This window comes from Nanorana parkeri, unplaced genomic scaffold (genome assembly GCF_000935625.1).
Source record: "Nanorana parkeri isolate BGI_ZX_2015 unplaced genomic scaffold, ASM93562v1 scaffold2400, whole genome shotgun sequence".
Lineage (NCBI taxonomy): Eukaryota > Metazoa > Chordata > Amphibia > Anura > Dicroglossidae > Nanorana > Nanorana parkeri.
In genome coordinates this window covers 52,688-72,786 of record NW_017308668.1, presented here as the reverse complement: position 1 = coordinate 72,786, position 20,099 = coordinate 52,688, and the positions used below count along the sequence as shown (strand labels likewise).

Sequence of the window (20,099 nt, the reverse complement as noted above, 5' to 3'; positions counted from 1 at the left end):
CATTAAGTACGATTGTTTGCGTTTGCTGGCGTCTTTCCCGGCTCTGGTATTGGTTTGGTCGGACATAGTGGCTCGCACTTTTTTATTAAAAATACAAGTGGCTGCTGTGGCCTTTGAAAATCCATATAAGTCTGGAGTGCCTTATTTTGAGGAGAGTGGGGGTGGGGGGAGGTCACAGTAGAAGAGGGGTCCCTCTGAAAATACCCTTGTCAAGGAACAGCAAAGAAAATGTGTACTCCTGGGGATGAGATCATTAAGGCATGTCTGTTGCTTAACCCTGAATAGCTAAATCACAGGTTTGCTTTAACTTGGCTTTAAGATGTTTTTGTGGTTTATATGTAATCTAATTTTTCAACCTTGCTTTCTCTTAACCAAACTGTAAACCTTCAATGTAAGAGATATAACGCAGTTCTGTTTTCATGTTGCCTCCCCAGGTATCATGCATGTGGGATGACATTCTGTGGCTGCGGCAATGTGTTACAGTTTCGCAGTCCTCTTGTTCGTGTATCCTGCAAACTCGCTTTAAGATGCTGCTAGCTGTGTCTCAAATGCAGGTATAAACCTTAACCTTAACCTTTGTAAACTTGCATCTGTAGGCCCTACTCAAACCTAGGTGTGTTTTGTATCCCCTTTCATTAAGCTTGACAACGCTCATCTAATGGAATCTGAATGCTTTCAACTGCCTTTGTTCACATTAGAGCATTCTGTCACTTGTAGCCTATGGTGTGAAGCTTAAAAAACTACATGAATCTCTTTTGGCAGAATCATGCCTTTTGGCCTCTTAGACTTTAAAAGGGGCACCTAAAAAACTCTTCCGTATTTACACATTTTTTTTAGGCGCCCCAACTTAAAAGTAAATGGGGTAAAAAATGCATGACTCTGCTCCTGTTCTACAAGTCGCACATAAAATTGAGCCAAAAACACTCTACAGTGTTGGCTCTACAGGTGGTACCAGACCCGAGAGTGATGCCACCCTCTGCATCTTCACCTTAGCAAACTTAGATGCTCTGGCCAGAGTCCCGCCCAGCCCCTGGCAACCAGTGATGTCACTGGTTGCCAGGAGCAGGGCAGCATGCCAGCCAGAGCATCGTAGGTTGCTAAGAGCTGCACCGGGAGATTTGTATTAGGGATGCACCGATACAAGTATTGGTATCGGTGCCGAGTATTTGGGCGAGTACTCGTACTTGCCCAAATACTCCGAGGCCTAGCCCTATACTTCCGGTATCAGGAAGCCGGGCAGCGAGTTATTACACCCTGCCCGGCTTCTTGATTGGCCGGGAAGCCGGCTCCATGCTTCCTTGTTACTTGTAGCTAGTGACGAGTAGCATGGGGACGGCTTCCCTGCTAATCAGGAAGCCAGGTGGCGAGTCATTACACGCCGCCTGGCTTCCTTAATGGGACTTCCGGTATTGGTATTCGGTATGGGCGAGTACCAAAAAAAAATATTGGTACTCGTACTCAATATCGAAATACCTGTATCAGAGCATCCCTAATTGTCAGGCTCATCCTCGGCACCCCCGGCCGCTCCGGCGCCGCGTCGCTCCGGCCGTGACGTCACGCGGCGCTCCGGCCGTGACGTCACGCAGGGCTCCGCCCCCTGGGCTCGACGTGGGTCTTATAAACTCAGTGAAGGCAATCACTCGGCGTTCAGTCAGTGTGGAACGTTGAGCGATTGCCTCCACTGTCTCCACTGAACCAGTCCGGCTCCCACACGCTGCTCAGCCTGCAGTGCACTCGGACAGAGCTCCTCACTACAGTGCCTCTCAGCCTTTGCAAGGAAAGACATCTTCACGGGGTTGACACCTTAACCGCAAGTATCAGGGCCCAGGCTCTACATGGGACTACATGTTCAGTTGCCTGAACCCATACTGTTGCAGTATTACCTATTCTAAGCTAAAAATCTGCATCAATTCCTACTACTGGAGGATTGCCTGCCTAAACTAAATACCTGCATCAACTCATATTGTCTAACTAGATACCTGCATCAATCCATGTTGTCTAAACTAGATACCTGCATCAATCCATGTTGTCTAAACTAAATACCTGCATCAATTCATATTGCTGAAACATTTCATGACTATGATATATAATTGCATTAATCCATACTGCTGATTTATTTCCTGGAATTGCTGTTAGCTATAGTGAGCCCAACAGCTGTGGTAGTGTCTTCAGTTATATAACCCTGTAGAATCCCGAGCTGTTTTATGCTACAGTCCCATCAGACCCCGTTCACACTAAATTTAACTTCCCTCAAGTCTAGGCTGGGATACATGATGTGGAACGGCTTCCTAGCGCACTGAGTGTGTAGGGAGTCGCCTGACTGACCCAATCCCATACAGCCTACTCAACAGTTCTGCAGCTGCAGTCCATTCCCCATCAACCCGCTTGATTGTGATACTAATTTGTAAGGCCTTTACACATCTCCCCATCCGGCTCTTAGCAACCAGGGACGCTCTGGCCAGAAAGGGGGTGGCAGACACACTGCAAACATTGTGCAGTATAGAGCCAGTATACAACAAACATGCTGCTCTGTCTGCCGCCCCCACCACGTGACCGAAAGAGAAGGCTCAGGCTGCCTCATTGAAGGGACGGCCCTGCTTTTATAAATTATGACCAAAGCCAAGCAGGTTAGACTTTATTTTCTATAAGGTATACAGTACCTGCCTGTGTGATATAATAACCTTACTTATGTTTGTAGGAATGAGATCACAGCAAGTATTCCTCAGCAGCATTACAAAAAAAAATTCTATCAATAAGCAGAGCTGGATGATTGTCATGGACTGGTGAAAATTCTACCAGTGTGTGGTCCAGTCAGGACAATTCTCAATCGACTTTGTCGAAGAAGCTGGTCTGAAAAATGTTGGCTGACATAGGCTACCAGCTACAGTCACTGTTTGGGTATTTTGAAAGCGGCACACCTACCACTGTCAGAACACAATAACCCAATAGTGGGGATTCCGTGGTCCACGCTGTTAGCATTGATGGGGGAATTGAGAGTTCATGGCCTCTGTTTATATACAGAAGTGTCATAATCCAATTCAGTAACATAGTAACTAGAAGCTGCACACTGGCCATTAGCTGCTGTGTTTTAAACACATCAAGTGTTATAGTTACATTGTGTCATTCTCAGCCCTCTCCTTTTTCAATCTCCTTTCCTTTTCTAAAGGGCCTACTAGGATTCCAAGACTTGGGGCAGGTTTTCTTCGAGCCCATTAAGGACAAGCAAGGAAACATTCTGATTGTGACTCTGAAGGAGGTGAAACTGAGCCAGACGCTGGAGAACGTACGCTGGATGCCGGTGTTTAAACTGCAGACTCACAGGAAGTCTGTCTCATCACCGGACGAGCCCAGCGCTTTGGATGCCCTACTGATGACACTGCATGTGAGTTGACCTTCTCGGCTTACAGTAGTTGGAGGAAGGAAGTGAGTGAGGTGTGTGCTATCTCCAGGAATGTGTAAGCTGTCTCCTGTGCTCCCATATGACCTGTCACTGCATATGTTACACACATCTAACTTATTCCCATCCATCTATTCAACTCAGCAGAACCTCAAAAGGTGCATTCATTTAGAGTGACCTTCATTAATGAAGCAGAATAGGAGTAGTGTACCATAAATGTTAAAGGTTTGTGCATTAAATAGATTCTGGCAGCAACTTGAAGAATTGCAGGTGAAAGCACAGAAAATTGTAATATCTTCAATGCTTATTTGCAGTGTTTTTCCCTTCCAGAAACCATTTTTTATTCATTTGCAATGTGCCTTTGATCTTGTTAGAATATTTGACTACTCCAGAAGAGTCAGTTCTCTAGCACAAAATCCAGTGTACCCATCGCACTCCTGACCCTTAGAGTCGGGAGGGTGCCAAAGTGACTGCAGATGCCTCTGCAATCCAAGATAGGTATATGTATAAAGTCACTCGCACTCCAATAGAATTTCAAGTCAAATACGGTTTATTGACTCGATTGCTATCACATCATATAGCGATGTTTCGGAACAACAGCGGTTCCTTCTTCAGGCAAGATGAAGGAACCGGCTGTTTGCCTTCTTCAGGCGAATAGCTTGAAGAAGGAACCGCTGGTGTTCCGAAACATCGCTATATGATGTGATAGAAATCGAGTCAATAAACCGTTTTTGGAGTGCGAGCGACTTTATACATACAGTTCTCTAGCACAGCCCCCCTTCCCCTTACATGTCAAAGCCCTCTCCTCTTTTGGCCGAGTCTAATTACTCAATAATAAAACTGATGACGCCATGCAAGTGGAATACTTTTTAAACAAATCTGTGCATAAGGATACTAGGCAGGCCACCCAGCAAAAGCTAAACTAAATAGAGGGAAATAAAAGAACTATAGCAGGGGTGGGCAAACTCCAGCCCCCCAGCTATAGTGCTACTACAAATCCCATGAGGCATTGCAAGTCTATGACAGCCATAGACATGGCTTCTAGAGGCAGATGCATAATGGGATTTGTAATTTCACCACAGCTAGAGGGCTGGAGTTTACCTACCTCTGAACTATAGGATCATCATATAGTCCAAAAGAATTTAAAGAGGAACTCCAGTTTTTAAAAAAAATGTAACCCTTGCAGTGGAGCTACCCCTGTACTGCAAGGGTTAAGTGTTTGTTTTTGTTTAAGGACGAAAATAAAGAAGATATACTGACCCGATCCTTGGTGCCGCCTGGCTGCTTGATCGGACCCCGCAGCCTCTTCTCCCCTGGGCTTCGGCGGTCTAATCCCCACTGATGTCATCATGTCTAATGCAGTCCATTAGATGTGAGGACGCCGAGGAACATAACACAGCCAGAGTGGAGGGAGGTGAGCACTGACCACTGTAGTACTGAGGATCGGTGGGTATTTATTCTTTATTTTCGCTCCTAGACCAAAATGAGCAGTTAACCCTTGCAGTGCAGTGGTATGCCTACTGCAAGAGCTAATTTTAATACATCCCGGAGTTCTTCTTTAATGGAACTAGAAGCAAAATGTGTCACAGATTTGAAAATCCCATAAACAGTATCACTTTCCCATTGTGATCTGTGTTTTTGAAGGAGAAAGGGGCAAATGTGTGACAACGTTGCCATTGCTTTTAATTCTGCTCAGTGCTTCAATTTTAAATCCACTGTACTGCAGCAATCCAAGCCATTCTCATATGTTAGTAACCTAATGACCCTGGAACGTGTTAGCTTGGGATGCCGGAACTTCCATTAAAGGCTTGCTGCTGTTTTTCACATATAGAAAGCCTAACATAAAAAAGTACCAGTACTAAAGCATTTCCCACAATTACCAATCACACTCCTCTGGCTCTCCTTATTACTGGTGACCAGCGATGCAGAAAGCATGAGACATACAGCAATTTGCCTCCTCGAGTTCACAGTATGTATAAAAGCTGGCAGATATTTCTCTTAGAATGACAGATAGGGGTTCAGTATCAGGATGCTTGTTATCCCCATCACAATTCAGGTATAGAATGTTTTGGAGTGACACTTAGAGATCACGAGCCTCACTTTTATTAAGCCATTTTTGGGCAGCCTAATAGGTAACACTGATGATCTTCAGACAGGTCCATGATTTTATTGTTATAAATTATCTATAACTTTGATTTAAAAAGCCATTTCCATGTATGACCATTCATAAAATCTAATACGTGAGCTTCACTTGAAACTGTGTCACCTTCAGCTGTAGGATGCGGGATTGTAAGGGCTCATTCACACGGGAATCGGCCGGCACATACAGCTTCGTGCTGCGTGCACGGTCGTATCGGGCAGCTCCCAGAAAGGACAGGTGTGATTAGTACGCAGCCCCTGTCCTTCTCTATGGGACTACGCGGCTGTATGGTGCCCTACGCTCACCCGCCCTGCACGTCTGTGCAGGTGTCCGTGCCCGTATGCGGACAGGATGGATGATGTCTGTGTCCGAGCCGGGACACCCGCACCCGTATGGACCTGCACTTGAGGTGAGCATAGGGGGGCGTATGGCCGCGTAGTCCCATAGAGAAGGACAGTGGCTGCGTACTAATCACACGCAGCACCTGTCCTTCCCGGGAGCTGCCCAATACGGCTGTGCACGCAGCACAGAGCTGTACGTGCCGGCCGATTCTAGTGTAAATGAGGCCTAAAGTTCAGTTTACAATTAAAGGAAAGCTTTACTGAGAGAGACATGGAGGGAGCCATTGTTACTTCCCGGTCTGCAAATTTTCGTTTTTTGCCAGTCATGTTCTCCCGCTTACTTCAATACTTTGTATCCCTTACCTGGAACAAACATACATATAGGGATATCTGATTTTACAGACATGCATACTTGTTCCAGGCCAGTGACTCAAACCTTACTGAACTCAGTCGGTCAGTGTACTAGACATACAACTAGCATCTTCAGAAGGTGACTGGCAATAGGAGCCGCCATGCGTCACTTAGAACAAATTTGCTTAAAGTCATATAGTAGAGGCTGAGAACTGAGCCATTGCTTCTGTTCTATGGTTTCTACACTTTACAGGAATATTTTGTTGTACATTCCAGGAGAAACTGGCTTACCACAGAAGGAGCAGCCAAGCTTTGCCTCCTGGCCTCTATCTGGGATATCTGAAGCTGTGCAGTGCGGTAGACCAGATCCGAGTGTTGGTTCCTGAACGATTACCCAACATCCTCTGTAATGTCAAAATACGAGCCAATTCAAACGTATCCAGGTGAGTTTCCTTCAAGCACAGATCAGTCATTATTCAGCCAGGGATCACTGCCTTGCATGAAACAAAGGCCTTCCTCTGGAACCTGATCTGCATCACATTGGGCCTGGTTAACCACGTGGCTAAAATAAGTACTGCCTCTACTGACCTAGTGTAATCAAGCAGATTCTCCCTTTCGTTACCCAGCTGCTGGTTTCCAGTGCGCCATGGAAGCTAATAAGTTATTATGGGGCAGCACAGACAGTTGTTATTGCCCAGTGGCCTCGTGGGGTTCACATTCAAATATACAGTATTACCCAACAGAAAGGACCAGATTATTGCAGGAAAGCATACTCCACTACACTGTAATTACTTGCTGAGTATATATCTGCATATATGACACCAACCAAAAAATGCAATTATCTATATATACACATACATTAGAGTACATACATCTTCTTAGCCCCAACCTTTAGATCTTCCCTGCTGTTACCACCTAACACCATTAAAGGGGTGGCTGCAGTAAAAAAAAAAAGGACCTCCCTGTTAATTAGATCAGATCTGACAATCATATACAAATTGAACAAGTAGCACACAAAGGGTATGCACAGGGTTGCCATCTGTTGAGGATTCACCCGGACAGTCCGGGATTTGAATGCTGTGTCCAGGTTTCATGGCAGCAGGAACTCGGACACAAGATGTCAGGCAGACAGGGGCAACCAAAATGCAGATAGGAGCTACTGGCCCCCCATTGAAAATAGTCTCACTGGTGATATTTACATATGAATGGGCGGCACTATTTACATATGAATAAGCTACGACTCATTCTCCCAAAAAAAATGTCCGCGTGCCGCTAGAGTGTTCGGGTTTCGCTTGAAGAAAAGGTGGCAACCCTAGGTATGTGGCTTGTTAAAATTATGGCTAGCTGTAGATTATTGATTGCTTGCATAGACATTATTTTACAAAAGAAAAGTATAACTTTAGAGAGACACTGTGACTTTGCCCGATCATCCCATCACCCCAGCCATGGAGCCCTGCTCCTTAGCTGCTTCCTTAACATCCATGCCTGTCTAAAGCTGGCTGTACACTGGTACATTTCTATCAGCACGCCTTTACAAAAATTCTCATCAGAACATTCGATAATGCCATCTAGTTGAGGAATTTTGTTTGAAATTGCAATTGGTTTTACCATTTGATTTTGGAATAAAAGGAGTTTCACAAACGAAAAGCGCATTCATTATTCGTTAGGTTTTCATTATTTCACGAAAAATATTCCATCCATTCCATCACTACGGTCAAAAACAATCATCAAATTTACCCCATTAACTATTAGAAAATCTGATGAACTCTCCAAATAAAGAAACATTCTGCAGGTGTATAGCCAGCTTGAGTGCTGGTGTTGAAGCTTAGACAGCGGAAAGATGTCACAGCCCCCTCACCACGTGACAGTATTCAGACCACGTGATTGGTTGCTCAGGCCCATGCTGTCACATGGGGGAGATTGCATGCACCCTTAGGCCCCTTTCACACTGGCTGATCAGGAGAGGATCCGTGCATCAGTACAGATCAAATGTCACCACTGTGACATCCGTGTCCAAACTGCATTTACCGGACCCCATGCCAGTTTATGAGGAATCGAATGTAAATGGACATGTGTCCATATACATCAGATTACCCCCCATCCGGATCGCTCCGGTTTGGCAAAACAGAACATTATTCCATTTGTTTTGCCCGGAGGCAGGGGCAACCGGGTGTAAACGGACGCCCGTCTGTTTACACACGGCTGCTCATAGGCTTGCATTGGGCATCTGATCGGGTCTGCCTGAAAAACTGACAGGCTGACCCAATCAGAGAGGCCATGTGAAAGGGGCCTAATACTTAGAAGCCATGCCCCACTTGCGAGGGATGTGGCAGGGTGAGGCAGTGGCATTGGAGCATAGCTTGGTGTGTATAATTGCCAGGGGGAGAGGATGGACTATATGCAGAAACTGTCACTCTTCCCTGAATGGGCAACGTGGATGTGTCTCTTTAAGTAATCTGCATGCAGTTGAAAACTACCCTTAATTCCAACCAGTATTTAGCACCAATTAGATGTAGAATGGAATATTTGGCAGATGAAACTGAACAATGACTGCCATAGCACATCTGTTGGGTTTTGTCTCAGTGCTGACGGTTCAGTTTTTAGCTGTAGACCACAATGTCACCTTAGCTGAAACCTCACTCAACACATCACATGCATCCCACAAGGCCCAGGTTCATACTAACATACCACAACCCTCCATGCTGGGCATACAAATTAGCACGGGTACTCTGTATCTAGGTATCAGAGTATCGCAGGGCGCGTTCTCACTTCGTAAAAACGCCTGCCAGACTCCAGAGAAGTGGGTAAGGTACACATTCTTTAAAGAAATATTTGTGGATCAGAAATATCATGGCGGCTCAGTCTTTTATACAGAGCTAATGCAGCCGAGCCAACAATAAGAGAAGTGTCCTAACATTTCAGTAAGTTTCAAAATATTTAGCTTGATATTATTGGAGTTATATTCCCGCTTCCTGTGTGTGGTGTACGTATGTAAACATCGATTTGAAGATTCATTGTAAACTTTAGAGCGCAAGCGGTGAGCCGCAAAGCGTTCTGGTTACTTTGAGGGATGCTTGTGTCTTCTCTGACACAGATAAAAGCTTTTCTTACTGTTACAGTAGAGCCTTGTTACCTTAACTCGAGCACGTTCATTTTTCTCCCCAAGTAAACATACTAAGTGGTCTTAACTGTTCTATACATCCATTCTGGTTTCTCGGCTGTCGAAGTGCCAAAGCCCCAATTCTATTTTGACGGAAACCAAAAAGTTTAGTGATGCAGAAGAAGTAAAGGTCCAGGCTGGGTATTAAGAGAGACATTGTAGTATGGAAAAATATGTTAGAAAAATGATTAAAATAGAGGAGAGCAGCGATGAGCAAAATTGAGAGTTTTTTTCCCCCCAAATTTCCACAAAGAATGAGGATTTTCGCAAATTTTCGTAATTTATTGGCGTCTATAGGGAAGACAAAGGCGAAGTTCGGGTGAGTTTTGGTGGCTTCTAAGGTTGCCAGAGATCTCCCTACGCTATTAGTTACCGGAGGTGATGGGGGTGTGTGTATGCTGGGTGCTCATTATGGGGGGGAGTTGTGCTGGCAGTGGATGCTGGTTACTGAGGAAGGGGGTGGTAGTACGACCTCTGGGTGTTTGGCAGCTCTGTCCGATATCCCGCCAGCTCCCATCTCACTTACGTCACTGGTTGCCAGGAGCTGGGCGGGACGCCAGCCAGAGTGTCCCGCCCTGCTCCTAGCAACCAGGGACATCAGTGAGCTGGGTGGGATGTCAGACACAGCGTCACAGGTTGCTAAGAGCTCTTGTGGGCTTTAATTTGCTCCTGAAGGTTACAAAAGCTCCTTTCAAATATACTGGACCTGTTCAAGTGGTTTTTTATAAACACAAAAAAAAGACAGTGAAATAACATAAAGTATTTAATGTTACGTTACACAAATAATCAAATACTGTACACACAAAAAAATACTTTATAAAAAACACTAAATAAAATAAAATAAACTATCCTAAATGTACTTCTAAATAAATGGGAATAAACATGTTTTTCCAAGCAAATTTTTCTTAAGCGGTTTGTGAGCAAAATTGAACATTTCTGATTATGAAATTGGTAATTTCTCTGTAATCAATCTGCACATTGCTAGAGAAGAGTGTACGCCCAGTTGAATTCTTACAGCTTTGTATCTCTTTATAGTTCGGTACCGCCGCATGCTATGATTTGTGAGTTAAAATGCTGCTTTCTGTTCTCACACAGCAGTACTCTGTGCTGGCAGAGCTGTGTAACAGTCACACCCCTTATTGTAAGTATCATCACACAGAGTTGTGATGCAGAGTAGGTGAGAGGGAATGTCTGATTAGTTGTGTTACACAAAGTATAGCCGTACAAATGGGTGCCAATCCACAAAGTGAGAGGGTCAACTTTGTGATGGTTCATAATACAGTCACATGAAAACAGCCAACTCGTTTCGGGGGCAACAAAACGTCCCCTTCATCAGGAGTTAGAGGAAAGGAATGGGTCCTTAAATAGGCTCTGGGAACTATAACCAAATGGATCTATATCTGATCTAGTGCAAAACCTCCTTTTGGATTAGTATTCTAACGTTGTATTCAGCAGCAGTTAAGAATATTATTATCTGTTGCTGAATACATTGCCACAACCAGCACCAAAATACACTGGGGGGGAATTTATCAAAACTGGAGCAGACAGAATCTGGAGCTGTTGCCCAGAGCAACCAATTAGCATCTCTCTTCATTTTGCTCAGGTAAGATTTCAAAATGAGACAGAGAAGCTGATTGGTTGCAGTGCAAATCTGCTCTAGATTTTGTCTGCTCCAGTTTTGATAAATTCCCCCCACTGTGTCAGAGTACTGTCACATGGGAGGAGGTCACGAGCTCCCCCATACCCAGATACATCAGGCATATTGTGCTAGTGCTAGTAGAGGCAGGAGTGATGGGGGGACACTGGGGAATCCATGGGTGGGAGGCTTTCTCAACAACAATGGACAAAGTGAGAGCATCTCGTTAAATAAGTGTCAGTATTGAGACGGAACAACCAACTTGGTTGAACCGTTCCTTCAAATGACATTTCCCAAGGAACCTTTACATCTGACTGGTTGCACACGTATTTTTTATGATGGACATTTTAATAAATGAGGCACAGGGGTTGATTTACTAACCTTATAAACACACCACAAACATGTATACACCTCTGTAGTGTGTTCCCTCCCAGCATGATCTATGGGTGGAATCTAAACACCTTTGTAGTGTGTACACACCCAGCAGGTGTGTTGTGCAAAACCCTGCATGAATTTGCAAGGTGATGTTGTGTAAATTAGCTCTATGTTGTGTTGCTTGCATTGATGAATGCAGGAATGTAAATGCATGAGCTAACCATTTTTATCTAAACTGTGAAGCAGCATTATATATGCATCATGTGCATGATTTTTCCATATATGGCATTAGTGGAAATATGCTTTTAGAGACTTTTTGGTTGATAAATACGTTTTGCTGTGTAAAAATCACACGCACCTAGTGCGTGCGTGTGTTTAGGTTTGTAAATCACCCCCACAGTGTCAGTATAGTGCTAATTAGAGGTGCACCGAAATTAAAATTTCAGAAACGAAACCGGAAAAAAAAAAATGTCATGCCGAAACGGAAACCGAATATGTTTGTCATTTTAACTTTTTCACATTTTTAAAAATATTTTATTTGTATTTACTTTTTATAAACTTTTTAATTTTTTATATTTATTTGTATTTACTTATTCATTTTTTATTAAATATTTTTATTTTTTACTTTACTTTTAGGGGCTTCAGGGAAATATTAGGGGTCTAAACAGATCCCTGATATTTCCCTTTTAAAATAGAAAAAGAGATTGAGAACACAGAGTCCTTAATCTCTTTTTCTGCAGCCTCTGTTATCAATGAACAGGAATCCCCTCTACTCAGTGTTCCTGTTCATTCATAAGATGAGGACAGAGTATGCTTACTATAACCACAATCATGAATGAACAGGAGGTGATGTAGATCACTTCCCATTCATTCATAATTGAGGCTATAGTTAACACACCATATCCTCAATTATGTACAAACACTCAGCGATCACTGACTGCTTGTACCCACTCTCCTTCCTGACAGCTGTGAGTTGAGCGAGCGGTGTGGGAAGAGAGTTCAGTATACTGTGACAGCGCTGGCTGTCTCCGCCCACACACCGATCTGCCGATCTGTGACAGGAGGCTGAGCAGTGTGGGAGGAGAGACGCCGGCCGCTCACAGCGCTCTCCTTCTGCAGCGCTTAGCCGCAGTGACACTTTCTCTCCTCCCCGCTGGGACACAGAGCAGTGCCCAGCAGGGAGGAGAGAAAGAATGGATGCAACGCTGTATCGGCCAGAAAATGGCACTTTCTGCACTATGCCAAAAGTGCCATTTTCAGCCGATACGTTTCAGCGGCCGATACTGTACATCAGTGCATCCCTAGTGCTAATAATACCTAAAATCCATGTTCTTGCAGTTATTGATGAAGGAAAATAATTTATTTCAATGGAAAAGCTTTTAATGCAATGTTTTTGTGGAACTTAAAGCTTGGAAAAAAGCATATGTTGGTGAAAACTTAGATGGTAAAAATGTAAATTTGATGCTTAGACTGGCGTTCTACTAATTCAGAGTATGTTCAAATCCTTCGAAGCTGATATGCATCCTTATTCGTATCTATATTTGACAGTAATGTAATGAGAGCTTTCTGTGACAGAGAGTTATGAAAGCAGTGCATTGCTGTCTATCAATATTTACTTAGCTGTGCTGTGGGCCTCAGCCCTGGCGGCTCCTGCACCAGTCTAATTGTGGGTTGACTCATTCACAGTAGGTGGCAATGACATCCGAATATAGGGACACTTTTTAGTAATTTATAAACAAAACGAGTGCAGGGTACACAGAGGGGATATAACACCAATCTGTGTCCTCCAGTGAGCCCCATTCTGGATGTTCACTGATCTATATTGACTCACCAGTCTGTTTCTATTTAAAGCCCTTACGATCAGCGTCAGCTTAGCCAGTTTCTGGAAAGCTCAGGTTCTTGCTAGTGGATGCTCTCTCTGCCCTGGGATACATTTCATCACACCACTCAGCTGTTTTCTACATCCAGCTCCAATGGATTGGTGGAGTTAGAAGCTCACACAGGCCTCATGGACTGAAATAATACGTACCAGCTTGCAGGGGTACTTGTTTTTCTTGAGTCCAATTTTTACCGATTACAGCCATGAAGGAAAGTCTCAAGGTTAGCCAGGTTTTGCATCTTTGTGTCCTTTTTTATGTATATTGTTTTTCAGAAATGTAATATTGACCAGTTTGGTGCACACATTCAGATGTGATATTCTGTGAGTTAGACATTCCAGGACCATCCCCATACTGATAAAAACTTGCTTTGTCTTGTATGGTTGTCACTATGTTTGCCTGATGAAGGGACCACTGATGGTTCCGAAGCGTTGCTGTCTACTAGTGCCACCATATAATCTTAGCGTCTAAATAAAGGTGTTTGGACACATTGGACCTAGTGTGCAGGTTACCACTTGTATATTTGGATTTATACAGCGCCATCCACTGATCACGCCAGCACCCATTTATCTACATTGGGATTCCGGTTTGGAGTGTGGTGGGATGTATGCTACCTTGATGAATAGACACACAAATATAAGATTTGCTCCAATTTTATCAATCTGGGACTTAATCTTGATTCTGTTATACGTGTTTCCAAAGAAGAGAGACAATAAAGTTTGGAGTTCAGAATAGATTTACTAGCCATGGCTGAAGGGTGGCTACAGGAGCTTTCTTATCAAATAAAATCTACAAGTACAGAAGACAGCCCAAAGACACTTAGCTGATGTCAGTCACTAGAGTCAACCCTGTTTGAGGTGACCATAGCTACCACTCAGCACTACATCATTACAATATCTGTATTCCCTGGTAGGGTCAGTCTTCACTTGAGAGATGTATGGGTATTGGTGCAACTGGTAATTTGGCAGAGGAACCCAATGCATACACTTAATGGCCTTGAGTGTCACCTTCCTTAGCCAGCCTGCATTTGCCTTCAGTGATGTTGAGGATACCTCTTTTTAAAGAAGCTGTAGCTTCACCATTGGCTTTTGACATTCTGTAGCATCATATTGCATGTCCTTGATTTGTCATCTAGCAACCTTCATGGTGAAGGTTGTTTGGTGACAAACCATGCTGCTGTTTCTTCACTGTCCACTCCTAGGCTGGTGGCAGGGAGGTGACCAAACTGTGTAGCTCAATTGCAGTAGTGAAGACTCAGGCCACCAGGCTGGCAGTGCTCTTTGCCAGGGCTGTGTACATTCTCAGGACTGCATGGGAAGAAATACAAATATTTTCACAAGTAAAACATTTGCACTATATGTCTTTCAACATTGTATTTAGCTCTTTGCCTGAAGCTGACTGTATGTAAAGTTTGTATTACAAACTCTAATTATTAGTGCCCTGAATCAACAGTTTGTGCAATCATAAAGGGTCCTAAGCAAAGGAGAGACATACAGGTCACATGGAATAGGGACCCATGTGTCATCCCATAGAGATAGTTGGGCACAGCTTTAAATAGGAGTGTAGAAGTGCAGGAAGTGGTGTGAGTGTAAAAGGATAATTCGCTAGCTGAACAAACAGACTCTGGCTGAGGCTTAGCACGGATGAGCTCAAGAACCTTTTTGCTGTCTCCAAGCATCTGTTGTTACATAAATTGTAACAGAAGTAAAGCAAGAGCAGGCCAGGCAAACATTTCTAATTCTAGTGCGTTTAATGTAACTATATATTAAATGCACCTAGAAAGACATATTTTTTCCTCTCAGTTTCCAAACTCAGGCCAGATAATCGACCAGATTTCCAATAAGCTTGCATTTTTGGTTTTTATTTGCACTCTTATGTATGTATTTTGTATCTTTACATATTTTTCCTAGTGCTTTGCCTGATTTCTCCTCTTTAGCCTGAAAAAAGAGTACAGCCAAGACTGGTCTTTGAGCGTTTATGATGCACTGATCTAGAGAAGACTGCACCACTTTTAAAAGCGCTGAACACATTTGCATTCAAAACACACATGGCATTATCAAGTCAAGCTGAAAGGATGTACCTCCAGTTGATCATCATGCTCTGCATGTAGTGCTGCTCTATGCATGCTCTGCAATAACATTCTTTGAATCAATGTAAAAGTATAGCAAAGGCATAGAATAACTTTCTTTTTCATCTCATAATGTGCATTAAATGGATTTGCATGACAAATTTTATTGTCATTGTCAGAATAATCATGCGGAAAGTCATAGGTTTATGGCCTGTTTTTTTTGTGACAGGTAAACTAAGAGGTCCTTTAACACACTTAAGACCCCGTTCACACTGAGCAATTTCTGGCGCGATTTCAGCTCCAAAATCGCTCAAATATCAGCTCAATGTCGCTCAATGTAGCTTGTCCAATGCATTTCAATGGAGCTGTGCACATCTCACAGCTCAATGTCGCCTGTAGCTCGTTGATCAAGCTTGTAGCTCGAACATGACCTATTTTTCAGCGGATTTTGTGCGATTTGGCCCAATAGACTTTAATGGTGTAGCTCTACGTCGCGCTACAGAAGTGTCACTTTTGCACAGAAATATAAGAAGGAAGGAAGGATGTCACATCAAGACCGCTTTTGATTGGTTACAGCCCAATGTAGCAGCTACGAAATCCCTGCGAAAAGTCCCGCTACATAGCGCGACAAAATGTGCACTGTAGCTCAATATCGCTCAGCTCAAAATTTTCTGGATGTAGCTCAGTGTGAATGGGGTCTAATAGTTGAAGTGTGTAGTGGGCATTGTCTGCTGTGTGTTATGCATGCAGCCGTATGTCAACATCAGCTTAGTGTGGGTGGCAATGGGCATTGAAGTTCCTGGTGAAGCAGGCTGGAGGAGAGTGATCTTCAGTAGTCAAATGCATGGATACCATTTACTTGAAGGCTGCATGTTCTGAAGCTCATAGAAATACTGTATCAGTGACCTGAAGGTTGTATAACTGAAGCCCTGTTTACACTATTTATTTGTTTCCCATATTTGTCGAGTACCAACATATTAGACACCACTTTACAGGGTATATAGAAACTGTCACATCCATCCTTGCCCCAGATGAGCTTATAATCTAATGTCCCTGTCATAGAAACACACAAATACAATATTAGACTGTACGCTCTCATGGGCAGGGCCCTACTTACCATGGTGTCTTGAATTGTATTGTATTTGTAATGCCTTCCCTATGTTGTAAAGCGCTGTGCAAACTGTTGGCGCTATATAAATCCTGTATAATAATAATAATACTTTGTGAACAATTGTGGTTAGAAGTCAGTTAAAGAAAAACTTCATAATGGATTTTCCATTCCAGTCTGCAGCCAAGAATGCATTTCCATTTTATTGATGGTTTTCAGAATTATAGAATCGTAACAAATTTCAGTCATGTGAACTCAAACCATGCCATCACCAAAAAAACTGAAGCATGTAACCTCGGGCCCCCTCACATGGGTTTAAAAACAGGCATAAAAAATGACTGTTCCTTGATAAAATAATAATCACTAGTTTAAACCTAGCTTGGGTAATGGTGATACTTTCTGGTGCTAAGGTGGCAAGGTCAGAAGATAGTAATTCCTACAGCGTGGAGTGAGTTCATAGCTTGTAATTTTGTTACCCTCACTGGCGGACCGATGAGTATAGGCGGCTGGTTCCTGTGAGCGAAACAAACTAACTTAATAGAAAGTTGGAGAGCATGTGAGAAACAAAACAAGAGGGCAACACACAGGGAGGTTCAGCAGGAAGGGAAGCGAACCTGGTGATCGAATGGGGAGCCAGTGGTGGATCCATGACAAATCATGTTCACATGTGGGCTGGCTTAAGAATGGTCTCATGTATCAAGATGCCAGCAGGGACTCGGAATCTCTATGAAGATAATGTTCAATGAATGGGGTCCAGACTTGTTCAAACATTTGTAAAGAATCTTTAAGAATTGCAGCCATTGGCTTAAGTAAAAACCCTGTCGTCTTGTTCAATTTGTGAGATCATAGACCATGCCTTTGCTAGTACTTGTTTGGCTGCAGTGAACAGGAACGTCAGGAGGTGACATCGAGATGTGCATTTGCACACTCTGTTGGTTTCAGGTTTAGCAGTGCCTGCTTAGGAGTGTTTCCCATTCCTCTGCCCAGAAGCGTGTGCGCTAGTTGGTACTCACTAGTCCGATTTTTCCTGATTTTGGAGCAGTCCCACCAAATATAGTATTGGAGCAGTCCCACCAGATATGGTATTAACATTTCAGGTGTCTCTAGCTTTGGCGATATATTAAATGCTGAGATGTAGATTTCCTCTTTTTACCACACCGGGAACACTCTTGTGATTTTATCATTCATGCCCACCTACTGGGCCATCTGTTCCCGGAAATAACTGCAGTGACTGGTCTCAGTATCTGTTAAACAGAAACGGGTAAGAATCTGCAATAAAGTTTACTAAAAAAACGTATATATTACTGGTGGAGATTTTTTTTTTTTTTTTAAAGCAAAAGTGGAATTACACTTTAAGAGTCTAGTTGTATGATGTTTGAATACAGGCCCCACACAAACAGTCCAACTGTTGTCCATGGCCAAGGAATGAACCCAGTAACACAATGCTGTAAAGCCACGGTGCTAACCATGCTAACTGTTGTTATCTATATTTAATTCAAATATTTGACAATTTGTTCATTAAGGACAAAGTGATAGGTCCTCTTTATTGGTTACTGCTCCACCAACTGATTTAGCTTCTTTGCTCACCGCCACCAGCTTGTATGCCTTCTTCCCCACCCTAAGTAACCAGATTTGGGTCTGGTGATTGGCTGCTTGGACCCAAGCAATGCATCCTGGAAGGAAGAGGAGGAGTTTACATGCTCCCCCATACCCGGAAGAACAGAGCAGCAGGGGGGAAACACTGCACAGATGACTATGGGTGGGGGGTTTGGGGGTGTTATTTTCACTGAATGTTAATCTTTAACTTCCACTGTTCTGTACTTAAAATGAATGTACTCAGCATACATATGTAAAATTCCATTTTGTTGTATGGTGTTTCGTTCTGCAGAGAATGTTCTTCCCCATGTCTTAGGCTCTATCACATTTCCAAGATGTATAGACGCACATCGCCCCGGACTGGGAGATAATTGAGACAGCTCACACCACATAGTGCTGCATGCTCAGTTTTCCTCCACCATGCCAAAGTCATCTTGCTGAAGCACGTACCTCACCACTGTTCCGTATTCAAACCTTCAGCTAGCTTTCACCGTCCCCCCATCGAGCACAGCACACGTGCACACGTTGCACATTTGAAATTAACTCATGTTTCAAGATTTTAATCCCACCATCATCAGTTGCCTGGATGGACAGAATTGAAAGATCTGCTTTTAGTATCACCTGTCGCTGCTTTTCCCAATGGTCACTAATCCATGTGCACAGGGTTAAGCCATGAGAACTCGGGCTGCAAATTTTTTCTGATCTGTCTGTATCTGGGGATTTAACCCAGTCAATCCCTGAAGCCCCTTAACAGCTCCTGAGGCGCCATTCATTCTGCAAACGTCTGAGCACATTTTTTCGCCACACAGTTTTGAACAGCAGGAGAGGCAGACACACGCAGTATTCAGGGCCTCCATTGGTTACAGAATTCTGACCCTAATAAGCAAAGAACTGCCAATTTCTAGTAACTGCCCAGACAATCCTCACTGGAAATGTCTTGGTGGGGTACTGGGAAGGAAATCCACTGAGGTCGGATATCGGGTCAAGCTAATAGAAAATGTTGATATTGGAAAAAGAGATGATTTTGTTTCTACTGCTGTTGTTTATGTAGCTCGAACAATAATAAAGTATGTGAGTACTTAAAAGTGTATGTCGTGTAAAATGTACATTGTATCAATGTGTTATCTTCATTTGCACGTTTAGTGCATTATAGACTTGCCCAAATATAGCGCCAACAATTTACACAGCGCTTTACACAATGCACATTCACATCAGTCCCTGCCCTCAAGGAGCTTACATTCTAAGGCACCTATCTCACATGCACACAAGGGCCAATTTAGACAGGAGCCAGTTAACCTACCAGCATGTCTTTGGAGGAAACCGGAATACCCGGAGAAAACCCAAGCAGGGGGAGCACAAGCAAACTTCTTGCAGACCCCTAGTGCTGCAAGGTAAAAGCGTTACCCACTATGCCACTGTGCTGCCTATATTTATTACTTGTGCGCTAAAACAACCCTACTTAAAGTGGAACTATAACCATATTGCTTATAATTTTGGATAGAATAAGGAAGGGTCATAACCCCCTATTGAGATTTCCTTTAATTTACTGTCTCATACCCATAACAGGAAAAGAGAGGAAATCCCTCCCAAGTGAGGGAAACCCCTGGTTGTCGTGGAACTATAGCTATATTGTTTATCATTTTGGATAGAATAAGGAAGGGCCATAACCCCCTACCAGTTTTTTTTTATTTCTTTGTATATGTGTCTAATTGGGGAGATTTCCCTTCATTTAATGTCCGGTAGCCACAATAGGAAAAGAGAGGAAATCCCTCCAAAGTGAGGGGAATACCTGGTTGTTACCACAACTAGTGTTCCCATTGGAAGATTTCCCATCTATTCCTGTTCTGTTGACAACTCAAAATTTGTGATTTTCACTCAGTGATAACGTTCACCAGGACAAATAGCAAGGGTGACTCTCCCTAATGGGGACAGAAACAGTGTTAAAACCCTGTCAGGGGTTCTAATCCCAAGAGATGTAAATAAAGGTCACCAGCACTCCAAAATGCATAGAAAATGTTGTTTATTGCAAATAACGTCACAAAGGTCAAAA

General features: G+C 43.3%; 1 protein-coding gene across 1 annotated transcript in view; it reads left to right on the top strand.

Annotated features, from left to right (window-relative positions):
- The window catches only part of LOC108801604 (ankyrin repeat and fibronectin type-III domain-containing protein 1-like), a 110,678-nt gene that overhangs the window by 72,240 nt on the left and 18,339 nt on the right, over positions 1 to 20,099 (top strand). Inside the window, exons 12-14 of the mRNA XM_018573495.1 lie at positions 435 to 554; positions 3,167 to 3,382; positions 6,506 to 6,672. Of these exons, the coding sequence (XP_018428997.1) occupies positions 435 to 554; positions 3,167 to 3,382; positions 6,506 to 6,672 (503 nt within the window). The remainder of the gene's footprint in view (positions 1 to 434; positions 555 to 3,166; positions 3,383 to 6,505; positions 6,673 to 20,099) is intronic.